The sequence below is a fragment of the Lonchura striata genome, chromosome 1, assembly GCF_050655825.1.
Source record: "Lonchura striata isolate lonStrDom1 chromosome 1, ASM5065582v1, whole genome shotgun sequence".
Lineage (NCBI taxonomy): Eukaryota > Metazoa > Chordata > Aves > Passeriformes > Estrildidae > Lonchura > Lonchura striata.
In genome coordinates, this window is record NC_140703.1 from 95,343,950 (window position 1) to 95,365,317 (window position 21,368).

The following is a 21,368-nucleotide window of genomic DNA, read 5'->3' on the forward strand; positions in this document are numbered from 1 at the left end:
AAACAAGAAGTTGGTTTCTTTTCTTGTCAGGTTTACAGGTACTGTGAAGTAGAATAATGAATTATTTCACCACTGTGTATTGCCCCAATTCAGCAAAACACTTCTGTGTAACTAACTTCAAACCCATGCATTGTCCCACTGATTTCTATTGAATCTTATTATCAAAATAAATATCAATAACTGGAAGTTATAGGTGAAGACCCTCTGTTGAGCTCTAGTTCACTGAGAAAGAAGGAAAGGCAGACTGAGGTGTGTGAGTCTGGAGGAAATAAGTAGTACTGGCGACCTAGACTTTCAGCTGTCCCAAGCATTGCTTACATATTTTTTAGGCCTTAATTACATTATCTTACACTTATTTCTACTCTATGCAATGGAGATTACAAAGATACACAAACAGTCCTGAACTGTAACTGTATGACCTAGGCATAGTGCAGAAAACAATATTTAGCTATTTAGCTTAGATGAGCGTGTCCCAACAAAACCATGGCACTTTTTGCTCAACACCATCTGGGGAGTCTCTGATACACTTCACAATGAGCCACACAGAATTATCTTTCAGCTCTACTTGTCATTATATAAAGTCTCAACCAGAACATTATTACAAAATCTTCATTAGTTGATGCTTTGTCGCTTGAAAAATCTCAAGAGAGCCAATGTCACAGGAGGATGGAGCAGTATTTCATAATCAGGTTCCAGCTCTAACACAATCAATATGTATGTTGTGGGTGTCATTTAATGTGACATTGTATTAAGAAGCATGGATTAACAAGCTAAATCCCTTCCTTCCCCTTATTAGTGCTGCCCAATGAACCATATACTTGCACAATTATGTGAAAGGCATATGGCTTTTTCCTTTGCAGTCCCCATTCCTCTTTCCCATGCAGTTCAGGGTAGTAGTCCTGATTAAGTACAATGGTCATCAGTAAAAATTCAACATTACCAGATCCGTTAATTTTACTTTAGGTTCATTCAGATATGGGTTAGTTACAGACAAAACATAAGCACTTAAAAACCAGTATTCTTAAAACTATGTCAGTTTACTGCCCTCATATTAAATATTTGTGAAGTATTTCTCTAAAATACATTAAATTTTTGTAAGAGTTTAGTTATTCCTGTGACTACTTACTAATTCCCAAGATGCAAATTAGGTATAATTAAATTTTAGGATTGATTAGCCTGGCTGAAAATTAATGACTTCATAGTTCTACATATGTTTTAAAAAATGCTTTTAGAACTGCTGGGATAAAGGGTATTGAGTATATAAAAGAAAGCCATTACCTTTCAAAAATATATTCCAATAATCTCTACCATACTTACTAACTCACAGAGTAAAAAAATTCAACAAACCTTTTTATTTCTTTAAATATCTCATGTGAATATGGGAGGACAATGTATTCTGCTTAGTGAGGAAAAGCTGCTTTGCACTTAGCACTGTTTGATGTGTAAACAGGAATGAGATAAAGACAAAGCAAAACAGTTGACATCAATGAAGTAAATGACATTTCCAGAACATGATAATGAATAGCTTCTGGCTTTTTTCTCTCAGGGAAAAGGGGCATGTATTATTGCTTTTTTTTCCCTTTATCCCCAGTTTTTAAACATATTAGAATCTGAAAAACTTTCATACCCTTTGAACCTTGTTACCCTGTAGCAATGAGCTGGAGTTACTCCTTATCATTAAAGTGCACATATTTTTCATAACTCGTGCAATAAAGTACCAAAAACAGCACTTTAAAAAATCTGAATTGCTTTGTTAATGTCAAGAGTTAAGGTATCACCATAATATTAATTAAATAAACACTGTAGACAGATTTGATGACAGCCAGAACACAGCTTTTATTTTTAGTTTTCTAAGCTAACAAAATTACAAGTTATGTATGTGTTTTGTAAACTGGTTTTAGCACAGAAAGCTCATGTGTTATCCGGTAAGTAGCTTTGCCTTGATATTTTATAAATTAAGTTTCAAATACTTCTGTAAGAAAGACTATGTGTACTATGAAGTACATGAGTTTTACAGAGAGTGGATAAACTGAAAAGGAAAGCAAAGAAATACATACTGGTCTTTAGCCTCAAAATGCTAAATGTTGGTAGGCTTCAATCAGCTATATTTTTTTTTCCTAATTATATTGATAATCCTATGGAATAGGTTGAAATCAGAGACTCAAGCATCCTGTTCCTAAAATCACATAAAAACATAAATTTAGAATTATTCCATTAGAGGAAAAAATGAATTTGCAATAAGAGTGACTCAAAATAGAAATTTTCACACGTCTGATGGTAACACAAGAATTAATACAGACAGTATACCTTGAACTTTTTATCTGACTCATGATTCAGATATTTTACAGGACAGAATCACAACATCTGTGAACTACCACTCTAAAAGTATAATTTTGAAGCTTAATATACATGAAATAAAGAGCATAATATTGATGATGATGAAAAAAGTAGCTGAAGATGTAAAATTAGCCAGTCTGCATGCAAGTACAAACTGGTCCAATCTGCTTCCTGAAATGTTTAAAAAATTGTTTGAACTTTGCTCCTACAACTAAAAGCAATTTTGTATTTCTGTGTTCAGACTTTGGCATTGGTTGCCAGGCAGATGTCATGAAGTTTATAAGCCTTAAAGCCATTTCTCCACCAGCACTTGATAGTTTTAAAATGCTGATTCATTAAATAAAGCTTACTGTGTTAAGAGCCACAGTATCTGATCTAAACTATAAAAAGTGCTTAGGAAACCTGCTTATAACTCTCACCAATATCCAGTTAAAATACTGATAATATGCTTCAAAATTATCTCATATTACTGATTGTAGTGCACAAATCAATTTCAGATAAGCTGATTTACAAGAAGCACTCTTCTTCCTGTATATGCAGGTATGACCATGTGTATTCAGATGTGTATATTAAACAAATAATTCTCAACAGTAAGATCCATTTAAAGCACTTTTAACTTGGTTAAAAATAAAAGGTAAGTCTCCCCCAAGACACTAGGCAACTTTTGAAATACTAGAAAATATATATATATTATTTACTCAAGATTGAAATTTCTTTTTAGAAGTATTAATAAAATTAATTAATTAATCAATAATGATAATTCACCTTTCATGGGCTAAGAAAGTATCATACACTACACATATATGATTTGGTGCAGTACCAAACTTTATTGGAATTTACTTTTTTCTACAAAGCAAGAATATTCTCCTTGCAACTATAAATGGAGCAAATTAATGTATATTTATATATGTTATCTATTTAGAAATCAACAATCCACAATTAACAATTGCTACTCCTTTAATGTAAGAGGAGTGTTCTGCTTTTCACACAGCCACCAGGCTACGTGATGCTGGACACAGGGTTCAGTAATGGAGAACTGCCATCTGCTCTCCTATACTCAGCCAAGACCAGCTTTGCCTCCTGCCTCAGGACCATTTTTGTCTCAAATGCATTCCAGGACCATCCAAAATGTGAACAGGATGGGTGTATATGCCTGTTTCTCTCATATTTTTTCAGCCTTCACAATAAAATCGTGCTGGATGAAAGGTCTCAAATTAAATACTTCTGACATTAAATCCCCTGCAGTGTCCTCCTTTGCCTCTCGTAAGGCACCAAGGACACAGAAACTCAGCAAACCTGAAGTAAAACTCAGAGACTGCACACTGAGATCTCAATTGAAAGGCGACATGTAAGCAAGTTACTTACACTGACCTTATATTGTATAAAATACTGTATAAACTGGCCTTCCAAAAGCACATTTGAAGATTCAGAGTACTTTCATTGTTTGTGTGTCAAAATAGGACAGTCTTCCTACTGGGTCTTAGTGCTAAAATCCACGCTGTATTTACACATAGGGATTGCAAAGCTAAGTTTCATTCAAATACATTGCTTTCTAACAAAAATGAAAACAAATACAATTATAAAAAGGTAATAAAAATAAATGGAGAAGAAAGATGATCACAGAATAAATTATGCTTTAAACTAGTCGTTTCCCTCCTAAGATATATGGGAAGCAGGAATGGTAATAGATTGGAGAGGATTGCAATTTCATGTTTAAAAAATTTGCTCCAGAATAAACTACATAAAAAAAGAATTTGAGATGTTCCCATTTGTTCCAGTTTTGTCTTAGAGGCCAACCTAATTCCACAACATACTCACTGAAGTTCAGTTCATCATAGGACATATTTTAATATATGCTGCTCAATTCCTCTTAATTGCTACATGATTTAGGAGTCCTGTTTAAACAGGAGATTAGGTCTGAAATGTGGAAAATATACATAATAGATCTGAAAATATACTGGGAAAGGAATGTCAGAGAGCATGATGAAAATGGGGGAAGGACTGCAGCAACAAGGAAGTACAGATACATCTGTGATAGTGAATCTAATTTCTCTAAACTTAAAGACATGAGTTATGAGTTATACAGAAGAAATCCCAAATACTCAGAAATGCTATGACAATCTCTAGCAGTGTCAGTGTTATCACATCTCGATTTGAGACAGAAAAGTGATAAAAAAATAAAGTGAACAATGGTATAAATAGAAAAATACATAGAATCATCATCATTATTGAAAGGCTTGGGCTGGCAGGGACCTTAAAACCCATCTATTTTCAATTCCCCTGCTATGGGCAGGGATGCCACCCACTAGATCAGAGTGGCTTCAAAATTCTAATGACACAGAATAGTCTCCAATTGTTTTAAAACAAAATAATTCTATGAAATAACTTATTTTTCTATTTTAATTATTTACAGTGAAAAGCCACAGACCTATTTTTTACCAGTGGTTAGTTAGCACTTTTCTTAGTCTGCATAATCCTCTTCTTGGTTGAAAACAAAACACAAAACTGGTGTCAGTGTACCAGCATCAAAATAAATACTGTAATTACTGTGTAGGTTTAATACTAAGCTGTAATGCCAGCCTGGTAAATTGATTTCTATCCATTTAATTATTTGATTTGGTTAAAATCCCACAAAGGTTAAAGTAGAAATTAGAAGGTGCCAGCAGTTGTCAGAAGCCATGCATTACACTTCTCTACAATAATGATTACAAATACAGTTTCCTGGCCAAATGGTATTTCTACATTGTTTCAGTCCCTTTTCCTATCATTTCAGTCAGCAGAAAATATGTAGTAAGCTTTTCATTTCAGAACGCTTTCTTAATTTGCATCTCTCTTTGTACAAACTGCATCTGTTTTAATATTTTTTCTCACCCATATTCTGTTCAAGAAATGTTTAAACTTACAATCAGACAAACATAGGGCTTATTATCACAGACAGGCCACAGACCAGAGAATCATAGAATCATTAGGCTGGAAAAAGTCTTTAAGATCATTGAACCCAAAATCCAGAAACTTGAAACACTTTGGACTTATTCAGCTCTCCCCAGCATGTCTCCTTGTCTGACCAGAGTTCTGGTTGCTCAGGTCTGATATTCACAGAATTGAAAAGTTCCAAAGATCATCTGGGTGATGGGTGATCCATTAAAAGAAATTTACACACCATTCTGTCCCACATTATATTGCATAAAATAAATTCAGAAGCCAGACTGATAGAGTTGCCATTTTAGGAGCAAAACTAAGATCCTGACATCCTCTGGTCAATAGCACTCAACTAGCATATTCAGAAAATTTTAATTAGTTACTTGTAGGCTTTAGACAAAATTCAGTTTCAGTAACTAACTTTGGAAAATAGTGTGGAAATCAGTAAATGGAAACTGTAAATGGCACTAATCTCACACAATCAGGTATAACTTTATGTGCAGTGGTAATTTTGAGTTATGCTTAATGAAAGAACTAGAGGAAGAAAACTATGCTACACTTTGGGTTGACCTTGCCTGACTTTCCTGGAGAGAGCTGGCTACCAGTGCAATGAAAAATACATGGCAGCACAGGGAGCTGAGTGAAGGCAGCAAGTTCAAACAATGGTGAAGAGGTATCAGCTCCACTAGATCTGAGATGAGCTGAGTTCAATGACTGGGGCTCTGTATGTCAATAACAATTTCTGAAACACCCAGTCCTGACTGGAAATTCATCTACAGTAATTGTATCCAAACGATTCTAAGAGTGACTTTTGAAGCATAAATTGCAGAACTGTGTTATCACACTAGATTTATGTAATGTAATAGCTAAGTGGTTTCAGGAGCTGAATCCACTGAATCTCCCTCCACATATGAGACGATTAGCAACCTAGTAAAGTGCAGAGATATATTTTGTACTTAAAGTAAAAGCCAAATTAACTTTCCTACCATTTATGTGAGTAATCACATCTACTTTCAAGCCAGGGTTTCTTTGGCAATTTCACCTCTTGAAGTTACATCCATTTTCTGACTGACATGAAACACTGGTGGGCTGCTTAAACAGTCAGGACTTAATTTCTTCAATAGAAGATAAAATTTAACCTTAATATATATAATTTTCATAGCTCTCTGGAGATTCCTGTTTTTTCTGACAAAAGGTTGAACTTGCCCCAGGAACTTTAAGGTGTAAGATACTCATCAACAGAATTCACAACAAATTGGAGAATCATCTGTACATGTTGTGTTTATTTTTGCACTTCCTTTCCCCATTTAAAGCAATTTATTCTAAACAATGTTTTATTTTATGTATAGTTTTCTGCTAAAATTAAGACAGATGTGTTCAGTAAACTCTAAAGATCCCACTGCTCTTAATTACAAAGTTTGTTTCTTTCTTTTGAATTAAATAGATTTCAATTTTTTCTTGCCTCTTATTCTTCATCTTTCATGCCATGCCACAGCCATGAAAGGCAGAGTGTTCTTCTCCTATTTTCTGCACCTGTTTCTATATCATACCAAAGAAGACAAAAAAGACAAAGCTCTCTAAATCAAATAAATATCAAATGGTATCAATGCCAGTCAAATAATATAAATGCAAGTTTGTGGAATAAAACTAAACATGCAAAAGTAAACTGACTAAAGCAATAAAAATGCAAAATCCAGAGCACTTTTATATGGTCTGATGCAATTTTTTCTATTCCAAACTGACACCAAGGAAATGTAACTTATCAAATATTATCAGATATCTGAGTTAATTTAGGAAAACATTGAAATACAAATAAGAGTGCCTTGACTCCACTGCACCACTATAAATGTAAAATTCATTCCTGAGAAAGCATTATGTCTTTGTTTACACATAGTTTTACAGGTTCAGAGTTATGATGGAGAGAAAAAAAGTTGTTGAAAATAGAGGTAATCAAAATGAATTATTTCTTTGCCTCTCAGAATCTTCCAATGGAGGACTGAACATCCTCTGCCACTAGTCAATCAATTTATATGAAGAGTAATACAATGAAGAGGGGACTGTTAACATCAAATGAAAGAAAATACCCAGAGGAATATGAGTTTCAGACTTGCACTCTTGAACAAAGCAGAATTTCTCCAGCATTTATTCCAAAAGCCAGACAAATAACAATTACACTTGGGACCTCAGACAAGACCTTGAGCAATTTTACTACCTTTACCTTGCTAAATAAAAATTCTTGTTGAATTTCAAGTAAGTTAATGATTGTTAAACATCACTGGAGGTATAATTTTTTAAAGTATCCTTTGCAAATAGAGCAGTACTATTAAAAGCTGATAATGTCAAAACTGGAATAAATAAATTAATCATTAAATCCAAAGCTAAGTTTCTGCTTTCAAGAAGAAAAATGCTTTGAATATCTTGACATGTAATTAGAATGCAAGTGCGTAGGTGTGTATGTACCTAACCCTGAATTCAGGTGAACCACTCAAAACAAATGCACAGCCAGATACTCAAAGCAAATACTGTGAAATAAAATTAATAATATAGAGGTATACCTTATATATGATATAGGTATCTGCAAATAGAAAAATAACCACTTAATTTGCAAAATAAAGCAGATAAATAACAGTTCCGCTTTGTTTCAAAAACCTAAGATGTGATCCTGTTTATATATTCTGTAATTGCAATGCAAAGCTCCTAGTAATGTATCTTTTAGGACACAGCTATCCACAAATTTCTCACAAAAGGGGGTTTGAGATAGAGGAAAGGTAATGAATTTTCAGAAACAAACTGTGTATTAACTTCAACACTGACAATATTGTCAGATATTTCCTGAATATTAACATGCACAGTGATGATCTTAAGTAGGAAGATTTAGTCTGGACCATCTTTATGATGGTCTGGTCATCATAATTCCCCTGCTAAAAGGCACCAAAAAAACTCTTAGTTACTGTACACTAATAGGCTCCTTTGGATTCCATCTAGTTTTCATTAAAATAAGCCAATCTAAGCTTAAAATATGAGACTAAGTCTAAAAGCTATCTGAACAGAACTGAAGTACACAAATACGCAAAATAAGTTTAATTAGACCACAGAGTAAAAAAATCAATATGTTCAAATATTCTTTTTTAGAAATCAATATTGAATGGAAAAAATCCCTAAACTTACCCTCCGTTCTACTTTTTAATCTCAGATATATCTGAAAATACATATTGCGAAATGCTACATTAGAATTAGATAATATTAGTTCTAGACAATCAATATCACTTTGAAACATGAAGCTGAATCTTAATACAACATATATTTTCTGGTTTCCATTTTCAATAAAACTGAGTCAGTCATGATTATTACTATTCAGCATAACAAATCACACACATCAGTCATTTGGTGTCTCTACACACTTCCTTCTCTGAAGAGCAAAGATCCAAGAGATTAATGGAGCCTGACCTTCAAAGAAAGAATAAGAGAAGAAAAAGAGGCTAAGGAAAAAACCTCACAAAAACATAAACATTCCTTTTGGTTCAATTCCTGCTTACATAAAGAATAAACCAAGATGAATAAACATGACCACTATTTGCTCAGAAAACCTGCATGAATGAGGAAAACAAAGGAAAACTGAAGAAGGTCGGAGCATTGGGATAAAGGCTATTATCAGTTGAAATAAATGGGAACTGGAGACTGAAACCCTATCCTATAAGAGGATAGAGAAAAATATTAAAGAGAACAATGTGAAAGCACATTTTTTTGGAATATGCATATGACCTACATGCAGTAAAGGTGATATAGTCTCAAAAAAGAAACAATTTTAAAAGTTCTGACATCAGTAAATACTCTGTAGATAGGAAAAGAACACATGGTAAACAGCAAAGTAAACAAGCAGTAAACAAAAGACAAACAGATAAAATTTAGACAATTATTTTTACATTGAAAATATTCAAGATTACATAGATATTCATCTCACTGAAACCAGTTTAAATCTGCTCCAGAATCTCAGAAAAATAGATCTGCTTTATATCTCTCCCCATTACCTCCCTGATAACTAGCCTGGTCTAGTTTAGCTGTCAGACCTTGCTGGAATTGCCTCATTACATGCAGAATCTACAAATCTTAACCTTAAAATAGTACTACTCATTGTAAATCAGATTTTCACAGTAGCATTGCATGAAGATAGTCAAGAAACAAATGTTCACAGTTAAAGCTTTTCACTAGATAGCTGAAATATAAGTAAATCTTACCAGGAAGATGTAAACTGATGGAAGTTTATTATTTTTTATATTATTTGCTACCATGCAGTTAAGAAAGCAAAAACCAACAAAAACCCAAACTATTTTCTATTTTATTTAGGGTTTCACCTATCCATATCCACTTATTGTACTGAAACAAATTCCAGCAAAAATAACTTAGACCTAACTCTCTTCTTTTTGAAATCTTCCATGTGTTTGAAAGTGTATCGTCACACTACCACATTATTTAGAAAGATTGTCAAATATGCTCAAAAGTCATTATGCCCTTTGCTCTCTTGGCATGCTACTGTACACAGCTTGAGCTACTATTATCACTGCATTATTTTATAAATGTTAATGTACTTAAAATGCAAGATTTTCAGACAAAAGGAATGTTCTGCACATAATCAAGTTAGGACAGGAAAACTTGTACAAAACAGTAACAAAACAACACAACTTTACTTTCTCAACCAGAACTTGAATGCTTGTTTAAAATTTAAGAGATCTTTGGAAGAAGGTATCTTTGGAGGAAGTATTTTATCTTCATGACCATTCAGATGTAGTGATGGTGATCTTAATAAATCCTGCCACAGCTTCCCTCTTCTCCTGTGCTGACACTGCCCATATGCAAAAGTGGAATACTTTTGCAGAGGAACCTCTGAGTATGATCTTTACCCTACTCCTAAAATTAAATACAATTAATTCCAATTTCCTGATAGCCTAGAGCTTTAGTTTCTGTCAGCAAGATTTTAAAACTAAGTTGATCCTCAACCAGGGAGTCTCAACACTAGGCTTTACTTGGGCAAGACTCAGAATTTTGGTACTATCTTATGCTGAGTTTCATCACACAATGTCTAACATCAGTTTGATAAAGTGATATAACTTGGCACTTCCCATAGAAATTATAATTTCAGCAGGATGGGAAAATCTGATGCAGCTCTTACAGTACTAGTTGTGTTTCATTGACAACACTGAAATCCACCTAATTTTGTAACTTAAGCCTAATGCTTGGATTTTCCTCTAGTCATCATACACAGATATCAGCATCAAGAAAATTGTGAAACAAAGGGATCAGAATGGTCCTGTAATCACCTCTGTGAACTGAGCTTTTGGCCGTACTGAAAGTTTAAAAAAAGTCAATATTCATAAGAAAAAAAATCTATTAGGATTTACTACAAGGAAAGAGCATGGAAACATCAGAGGACTGGAACATTCCTAAAATGCCTATTTATCTGATTGTGTGGGAAAAATTTAAAAATAACAAAACACAAAACACACACACAAACACATACACAAACAAAAACAAACACCCACCAACAAAACAAAACAAACAAAAAACCACAAATATGAGAACAAGCCCCAAAATAAAAGAAACAACCCCAGATAACAACAAAACAAACAAAAAAATCCCCAAACCCCTACAACTTTTCTCTATGAATTTACTGTTAGACTGCCATAGTAAGGTTTGTAGACAAATAGCACAAGTATGAAAAACTGGTAGTTTCAAGATTATTATTTCTTTCTGTTGCACTTTAAATGAGAACCTAATCAAATTAATGAAAAAAAAAAAATAAAAGGCATCCAAAGATACAAGAAAAGAAAAGGAAGAGAGAAGGAAGGAAAAGGTATGGAAATGCACAGTTTCTTCATGGTCCATATCTACAATAGTTAGAAAATAGAGAGGCTGCCACCTGAGTGTATTGAAAAGAGGAAATCTGTGGTAACTGGCTACTCACAGTACTTGAAAATTTACATCTTGGGCTCTTATATGCAAAGGAAATGAGGAGTGGGGATCAATATGGATGTTACTAGAATAATCATTATTTTAAAGTCATTGTATTAGTGCTTGTTAGAAAAGATGATGACTGGAAACACAAAAAAAGTCATACGTAAGGCTGTCTTTACTGGGATCTTTCTACTTCATTCACTTCATCACACTAATTTTTAAGCCTTTTGTTTTAAGACCAGCCTTATAATTTAGAATGGGAAATTATTTCTTCACTGATCAAGATTCAGATTAGCTTAGACTATAACAAAAAAAAAAATCAATCACTTTACTAAAATTACACCTTTATATATTAAATTCAAGTTTTTCTTATTGAGAGTGAAGAGGGCACCTGCACTGAAAAACTGTAAAAGAAAGTACATCAGTCCCATGAACTGATCTACATCTGTTGTTGCAGAAGAGTTTCACTGCTTTTTAAGGGATGTGAGAAACATCACAGGCAGAGAGAGCACACAGTGCAGTGCACAGCATTGTTCTATGGGAGAAAGGAAAGTTTTACACATCTGGGAACAGCAGTTTGATAATGCAAATACAAAAAGTGCATGTGCTGACCACAGTTCAGCTTGCATGAATGTTTATATAACATTTTCCTCCAATTGAAGTTATTAGCTTGTTTTTACAGTACAATGAATTAGGAGAAATAGGAACCTTGTTTAAACTGAAAATGGTAAGTTGAACAGGTCTCAAACCTACCATCTTTTCTGAAATAATTTTCCTGAGTTAAGTGGCCTTAAGCTATATTTTTAAATATAAATACACAAATGTAAAGACATGATTTTTAATAACAGTATGTTTGAGTATCTTACATATACATATTACACAATGACATTCTTACATTGTTCTATATGCCACAGCTTTGAAATAGAAATACTAATATGAAGCAATTGGCCCAAAGCAACAAAAGCAGGACTTTCTATTTATTTTCTGGAAGATTTTCCTAAAATACTTTCTCTCCTCTTGCTATGATCTTTCCTTTTGTTTCCAATCCTTTCTTCACTAGTGTTGAAGATCATTTACAAATTGATCTATCGCCACTGTCGCTTCTCTTACTGTTCTCTGTTTCACCTTGGTTGCAAGATTCATCACTAAGTTAGGACCTACTGTAACTATGAGGCAAAGCTAAATGTGCTAGAAAAGTTAGCACATGCTTTTTTTGTGAGGCTAAACTTCAGAGACCACAAAAGTACTGCTTACAGTCATGGACTGTAATCTGCACCCAGAAAAAAAAAACTGTAATCCAGAGCAAATCAAGAGCAAATTGAGAATATAATTTCAAATTGTTAATGTCTCTGTATTACACATAATTATCATCATCAAGATAAAAAGTCCTAGAGTTCTTTGAAACACAGTAAATTAACAGAAATTTTGGAAGTTTTTAATCAACAATCTGCTGATAAAAATCAGTTTCCAAATATAATGAATGCACAGGAGTAGTTGTCAATCAAAAAGCCTTTACTTCCCCTTTTGAGACTCTCTCTTCATTTCTGACATGCTTCCCTTGCTCAATCTTGAAAAATGATCTTACCTTTCAGCAATTACTTCTGTCTTTATCCATCATGATCCACATGCAGATACGATGGGAGATGTATTCATTCAAATCCTTCCCTATGTAAATTAAATTCTTGCTACTTTGAGATCCTAGCTGTAATGTAGGCTCAATAGAAAGTGTGCGGCTATTTATCCTCACATGGTGCCTTAGCAAATACAATGCTTGCAAGAACACATATTTAAGTTTCTGAGCTCAAGCTCCCTCTCAGGACAGCACCAAACAGCAGAGATTTACAACCAAACAACTTCCCCATCATGATGGGGTGACACCCCAGCCTTACAAAGATTCTTAGTGATTCCAAAAGGGAGGGATTTCCCCTTTAAGCAATTTACATTAACTCTCAGTCCAGGATTATATATTATATAAAACACAACTTACATCTCATCTTTTGCAGCATCATGCTGACAAAACTACTTTAAATCTTTGGGGTATTTTTATCTAAAATAAGAATTAAAAAATTCATGCTACATCTTATTTCTTACATTGCAATGCCTTAAGAAAAAAAAAGATAAAATAGAGTTACTTTGTGATCTTAATAGCCATTATTTACTAAGATTGTTGTATCTTCTACATAAAAATGCAATATTAAGCAATGTGAAGAGGAACAGAAAAATTATCAAAAAAACAACTGGGCAGAAACAACCTCCAAAGGATTTTAAAAGGCCTGTTATCTAGTTAATTTTACTATTTGAATCAAGATTGCACTTGTTCAAAGAAAACATTTAAAAATCACTTATGGATGTTACCAGAATTATGTGATCTCATCAAAATTTGACTAAGCCAGAAATAATGAGTTTATAAAAGAGGCCAGATCCTGCCTTCCTGATTCATGAGTAAGTTTGATGCAGTAGAAATTCATCCCTAATTTAACTTTATCAACTGGGAAAGATCTAACTCAATTAAGTAATGCACTCAGGAGTTTAAGGTAAGGAAAATTTGGCCCAAACACTCTCAATAATCCAAGATACAATCTACTCTACATAGGCAAAGCAAAGCTTTATTGATAAAAGCAGGTTTATGCAAATATTCCACAATAAATTACTTCTAAAGCTTTGGTACTGCAATGTTCAGACATCTACTTAGAAATACTATTTTGTTCTTTTTGGATGATTATCAGATATCTTATCAGATAAAGTTTTGCTCATGTAAATCTAATTATTGAGGTTTACACCAAGTTCTTTTCTGTCTGAGCTTCTTGCAAAGGGACTTCAAACTGTTTCATTTCCTGAACAAACTGAGTGCTTCCAAACAACTTATGCTAGAAGAGAAATAAAGTAATCATTAGGAACTTAGAATAGTTTTGGTCTTCAAAGTCCTCAAACAATTTAAAATATAGAATTTAACTCTTCTCCCTGCTTTGAAGTGAATCACTTTTAGCACAAGAATTTAATCGGAGGTTTCTTCAGAGCTAGTGCTATGTGCTATTCTATATAATACAGCAATGGTAACAGCTTAAAACATTAACCAATGGTAGTCAGAAGAATTCCATCTAAGAAAAAAATCATAATCAACAAACTTTTTCTCCACAAAAATTAATGTGGTGTCTTTCTATTTACAGGTCCTAAATCTAGAACTGCTATTTTATTCAAGTAACTAGCCAGAGTGGAAAATGAAAAAGTTGAGGAAAAAAAAAATCCATGGAAAAAAGGCTTAGATGTGAAAACCTGAAAACATTCTTCTTACATAATTTTAATTACTATAGGTCTTTTTACAGTTACTCATTATACTAATTGTAAAGGTAATCAGTTTAGGAGGAGATCATTAATACTGAATACCCTTTTCTCATTTCAGTGACACTTAGAAAAGCCTGAAAAGTAAAATGCAAATTAGCTAAGGGAGGAATATTTTTTCATTCTAAAACAGTCAGAATTAATAAATTCTGAGAAAATCACAAAATTTCCTCAAAAAATCAAAAATCTCCTTTGGAGTATATTAAGCCTTAGACATGCTACATTTGGGTGTCTATATTCAGCTCTTTATATTTAAGCTCTTACTGTTAAAGGCGAGGTAATCAGCACAGTTTATGAAGACACATATAGCTCTGTGCTTTGGATGAGCTGAGCCACATTTGTGAGTCTTTGTACAGCTGAGCAGGAACTCAATCTCCTTTGATTGCAAATGGAAGCCAAGACAATCAGCTCATGTGGAGTCATACAGAAACACATAATTTTAGGTGCTGGGTGTTGAATCCTATCTTTGGGTTCAAAGCAGTCAAAACTTTTTCTTCTGTTTTTTCTTACAAATTTTTATATAAAGTATCAAGATGAAAATGGAGATATCAGTTACATTAAGTGACATTTCACCAAAATCAACATATTCCATAAGAAAATTATAAATAAATAAAAGTTTTACCTTATGAAACAAAATTTTCACCAGGGAAAAACCAAAAACAATAGGCCTACTCTAGCCCACAGAAGACAGAAAAATAGCTAATAAGTTTCTTTTTCTCCTTTAAGGTAGCAATATTAATGTACATAAAACTCTGATCTTGTTAAGAAAGTACATATGTACTTCAGAGCTATATCCTCATGAGCAAATGCTCCATAATAAATAATTTCAGAACTCATTGAAAAGTTAGAAAAATTTTAACAATTGGAAGAAAGACTTCAACAGCTGAGACATTAATATAAAAAACTATTAATACTAAATATAAAGTTGTTTTCCTACCTGTGTGCAGATAAATTACTGAGGTAAAGGGTGTATTTTTCTTCAGCAGACAATCCATCCATCATCAAGTAAAAAACATGAAAATTACTCTGGTTGAGAGGTTGGATAACGACACGAGACTTCTCCAACATGTACGTATAAATCCTAGCTGATTAAGAAACAAACATATAAACTCATCATTATACTGATTGTTCTAAACTTAAATGTCTTAAATAATCTACAATTGTAACAGTTAATAATGTTTCTTGTAAAATTATCTGAGGGGAGCATATAAAATATATTACCATTTATTTATTACCATGGTTTTCTACACAAATCACATACAAAACCCTAATTCCATTAGAATTGGTGGAACATATTGCCCCACTCACTGTTTGATATTACCATCAAAATTACTTAGTTTTGAAGATACTGATGTTGATTTGTACCAGTTGTTGTATTTGGCAAGACTTTCTAAGAGACAAGCTATTAGTTATCTCACCAAAATATAGACATCTGAGCACTGGCATCTATACTGTCCTTCTAAACAGAAAGATGGAAGAGAGATTCAAGATCTATTGAAAAAACACACTTGGAAGCATTTCTTCTTTCTCTGCTGGTAATCAAGAACAGAACATAGAGATTAATAATTTAGATTAACCACCTAGCTTCTAGATGGCTACAAAGAGACAAATCCTCTGCAGAACAGGTTCTCAACAAGCTCACTGACCTGAGCCTGAGGAAACATGGGCATCTCAGAAGGGCTATGATGACCTGAATAAATGAGAAGCCGTGTGAATCAGCAGTCTGGGGAAGAAGGTGAAGGAGGATGAATCTGAGCAGGATTTGCCTACAGAAAAACAGCTTACAGGACCATACATAACCTCAGGCCCACTAAGATTCTGAAAGAAGCAAAACACAGAAGCGAAGGAAATATTGAGCCCCCAGATTGATCTATCTGTTCAGAAGATAACAGGCATTTTAGAGATACCCATGAAGAGACAGAGGACTATCCACTGTTTTGGGCAGGCTCCTCATGAGCTCTCCCCTTGGAGAACACCACCATGTGGTTCCGGATGCAAGAGACTAAGAGAACAAGGGAATGTCCAACTGCAGCTAGAGGTCAGGGCCTTTCTAGTGAGTGGGAACCTAATCCCAGTTCCCACTTACCCAGCTGCTGGCATAATTTATCTCATTACTTAAATACTAGCTGTGGTGCAAAGACCAGAAGCACTTCTCTTCACACACAACTGAGCACCTCCACCACATGGACACAATCCATTTTGCTGCACCTCTAGGCTTTTCAATACCTGCAGTATGGCAGAGCTTTCACAGACTCTTTGCAAGCATCCTTGCTGTGGAAAGGGCTCTTGAGATTAGAGCATAAGGTGCACTTCTCAGCAACAGAGGACCTACATTTTTGAATACAGTAAGCAGATGAGAATATTAAACTATAGGTTCCCACAGCCTTTCTTCATAAACTGGAAGTAGTTATTGAACATGTAGTCATTGTAAATATTAGTGCATGCATCCTGCAGCACAGCAAGTATGTTCTCTAAATGCATGCCACTAATGTAATTTTAGATTTTTTCTGATTTTTTTTAACTTTTTTAAGCTGTCTGCGATTAAAGCAATATTTTCAGAACCAGTTTTGGACTCAAAGGTGTTTCCTAATGCAAAGTGAAACACTTTGGTGAATGAGAGTGTATATCAGAGGTAGTTGCATCAGCCTAATGAGGCATTAGGCCAGCAGGCAGAATGTCAGTTCCTGTCACCATAAAATTGCTAATGTCCACTGCTAGGTTATTGCTGCGTCATCTGTATTTGTCTGGTCATTTTATTTTAAATTCCACTTATCTTTTGAAGTTCTTTAAGTTTCTGTTTATACTGTTGAAATAAACACAGCAAACCTGAGGTTACTTGAAGTTGTGTGTATGAGGGAACACAGCCTTTGAGAATAATGCTGAAAGACAGTGTAGATGGGAGAGAAATGAAATGGGTGAATCTTGAACATATTGTTTTGAAAAAAGCCTCAGCAGCTAAATTCTGTCAACTATGCAGGGTCTCAAAGAACTACTCTGTACTCTCCCAGTTAAGGAGTACAGAAGGTCAGTGGTACATTAGCCAGAACATCCTCTATGCTTTCTTTGTGCAACAGCACAGACATGTTCTGACATGTGCTGGCACCCAAAACCATGCCTGGGACTCTGGCTAAGAGACAGTAGGGCTGACAGAGAGGAGTTGTACATCTGACTTGCTGAAGCAAGGAAACATGATCTGGCCCATTTAATCATCCTACAAAATGTAGTAGTGAACTAACTGCTATTATGGAATCAATATTATGAGAAATTGTGTATCATCCATCTAATCCTCTGCTGCTACACTACAGAAAAAACTAAAATACCCAAACCTATATGGGAAGTAGAAAGGGGCACTTGGGAAATCATGTGTGTTTCTGGCTCCAGTAACTTTGCAACACATTATAAATTGAAGCAATGCAATCATGGCAGGACTGGCCCAGACACACACTTTCATCAGAATCAATCATTACCTGGCTGTCATTTCTACAGGGTAAAACAGAATAGATGAACCTCAAGGATGATTTCCATCTTTTATTGTGCTTGTAACTTATTTCACAGTAAAACGAATCCAACCATTAATTAATCTGAAAAGAGTTCACTGCAAATCTTTAATCACATTTTTGTGTGCAATATTCTTCACTAAGGCTTTTATAACTACCACTTCAGTTGTTTTTAACATCCATTGATTAATACAAGCAGGAAAAATGTTATCAAAGGTCATCTATCATTTAACTTTAATCATGAGCAACATCACTTATTCAGATGACACAAATTAATTCAGTCCTTTCCAAGTACTTCAAGTCACCTGCACTGTAATAAGGCTAAATACATTCCATCTCAACTAGCATATCCAGCAGTGGGAAGAGCTGTTAAGAAAAGCCAAGCTTCCAATCAGCAAGAATCAAACAGAGCACCATCTTAATAGTGCTACGAGTCATAAAGGAAATTATCGTGGTAGTATGCTTTTCTGCAAAGTGAAATAAGTTTGTTAATCTATGTGTGAAATAAAAGGGAGAAAATTTATAAAGGTCCAAAGCAATGTCTGTCATTTTTGTGCAATGGTAATTGTACTTACAGGCACAAATTTATACTTCCTTTAACAGCTCACTTGATCTACTCAGCAGCTACACAGTCAGCAAGCAGATTATGTATTAAAAGTGTGGCCAGTGAAATCTGTTTCAGCTATGCATTCTTAGAAACTACATTGCTCCTTCTCAAAAACATGCTGTCCTAAGCACAGCTATTTGTAAAGACAAGAAAACATTTGTCAGTCCATTTCAATGTAACCCAAAAAAGGAAAAAAAAAATATCAGTCCTTGCTTTGTTTCTTTTTGAGTAACTTGAGGAATTTTATAGAGGCATTCATTTTCACCTTAGGAATTATATCAACTTACCTGAAGGACCATTCTGGGGAAATAAAAACAGTATTCTACTATTATGTAGTGGTAGTAAATCATTCACTCAGATGATATTATTTTTTTTGCCAGAAGATGAGTCTTTGAGTTCTTAATTTATTTTAGAAACTTAATGAAATCACAGGCCTGTAGTTTATTCTAAGTGTTTGTTTTAATAAAACTTTTTGTTACATAAAACCTCTTCAGATATCTGTACTGGCTTTGAGTAGAACCACACTAAACTCTCCATCCTTGTTTTCAAACCATCATGGCAGAAATAGAGTTTGTGCTAAAGAACGAATCAATGATGAAAATTATGGGGAACATTTCTGTTATTTAGGTATATTGTACTTTCTGCTAGAAGAATAAACCTTGTGATAAAAGTCAGAGCATTTCCAGGGTCTAAAAGAACTTCAGCATGAACAAGAAGCTGTCACAAACTTCACTGGTGTCCACTCAAAACTCAAGGAGTGCCATCTTGGGCCTGCCCTCTGTAATAAAGGTGTGCACATGTACTTTGCATATCCCTGCCATAGCAAATTGCTCTGGATTTTCACCTGTAATATCTATCTCTGGAGGAGTTTAAACCATTCAAACCCTTTGATGGAGGCAGTATAGAATCACTTGGGTTTTTGTTTACGAATCAGACATATTTAGCCCCATTAGTATCAATGAGTTGTAAATTTATGGCTCAGCAAAATCAGGTGCTCTGCATATTTAAATTATTCATTTATGTTTAAGTAGTGCAAGACAGTAAATACTGCTGCAAATGATCTTGCAAATAAATACAAAGTATGCCTGGGTGGAATTTAAACCTGCCAAAGACAACATGCATTATTCTTTTTTCATTTATGGTGGTCTAATCCTGGGACAATTTTATTCAGATGTGATGCAGTGGCTGAGAAATGGTAACACCTACGATGCAAATCAAAGAGCAGGATCAGTTGCAAATTTCAGAGATATAAAACACATTTCTACTGCTTAGCAAGGCTTGTCTTTCTTGACCGTAAATTATATAATTTTAGCCAGCCATAGAGTTGGTAAGAATAACTGATTCAATTCCTAAATAACTGGGGAATAGTAGGGTAGATAAGTAATTTGTTTATATTTTCAATTGACCTGACTCCCCCTACATTTTCTCATTTGATACCTATGACTTGAGAATCATAAAACCACAGAATTAGTGTACCAGAAAACTGACACAAGAACCTGTTTAACTGATCCTGTCACAGGCAGTGGCTATGAATTAAACTGTCAGTTCTGAGTAAAGCTGTTCATAAACTCATGTCCCTGCAGACACAATATACTAAAATTAAATATGTACAATACAAAGGGTCTATAAAATTTTAGCTTTAGGGATTGAGGTTTATTTTTACAAACTGAACTGAGATGCTCTTCAGCCCATGCTAATGTATATTTAATTTTGCATTCCTCCCACCAGAGCTTATAAACGAAAAACAAAATCACACATTTTTAGTTTTGAATTTCCTTTGCAATTATCCTACACTCATTACAAAACAAACCAGAAAAAAAGTGTTAGTAATTTCCCATGTGTGACATTTCCTGTGAAGAAACTATCTATTTTCTATAGTATAGTGAACTGTCTCAAGAAAATGTAAATGAAACTATTTCCAAAGATTTTTTTTAGGAAACTCTTCAGAAAGCAGGAGCATATTTAAAATTATAAAGAAAGAGTAGATTTGGAAATGCTTATTTAACAGAATCTAATTTACTTGGAACAAAAGTGTGTCTTGCGATACAGCTTCTCTATCCAGGAAAGTACAAGTAGGAAACTGTGTAGTTATTTTGGCAGACATACCTTGCTTTGACAGTGAGTAGCTTTATGATGACCTATGTGGACCAGAAATGAAAGCTCTCTCTGATGGCTTTTGAAGAGAGAGTTTTCAGAACCAAACTGAATGTCTGCTCAATTTTCTTGTATTTATCTTTTTTGTTGTTGTTTTTTGTTTTTGTTTGGTTTTGGTTTTGTTTGTTTGTTTGTTTTTTTACTAATGAATGCTTACTAGGTATTAGAAGACTCACACTGAAAGTAAGAACAAATTTCACACTATATTGCCTCTAAGAAGAATAAAAAATATGGTTCCTAGTTTTTTTAAAAAGAAGCTCTAAACTGTAATAAATTGCTTCTAATTTCAGTATTACAGAATAGACTTGTTGTTGGTTTTTTGTTTTTTGTTTTTTGGTCTTTTTTGGTTGGTTGTTTTTTTTTTACTAAACAGGTTATATTACTCACTAATTTAAGGGATACTTAAAATACCCAATACAACACTAGGTACAAATGCACAACTTAACAACTCAATCCCTTTTTCACTCTTACTTCACAGTGTTACACTACACAGCTCTCAGTTTGTTGATCTGTGAAATAAAATGAAATGTAGCCTCCTGGGAAATACGAGGAGTTGCATTTTCACT

At 34.1% G+C, this 21,368-nt stretch overlaps 1 protein-coding gene across 7 annotated transcripts in view; it reads right to left on the minus strand.

Annotated features, from left to right (window-relative positions):
- MYO16 (myosin XVI) overlaps nucleotides 1–21,368 on the minus strand; it is a 356,937-nt gene that overhangs the window by 134,176 nt on the left and 201,393 nt on the right. For all 7 annotated transcript variants that reach the window (XM_031503852.3, XM_021545590.4, XM_021545595.4 and 4 more), the window contains exon 16: nucleotides 15,482–15,629. In XM_031503852.3, the coding sequence (XP_031359712.3) occupies nucleotides 15,482–15,629 (148 nt within the window). The remainder of the gene's footprint in view (nucleotides 1–15,481; nucleotides 15,630–21,368) is intronic.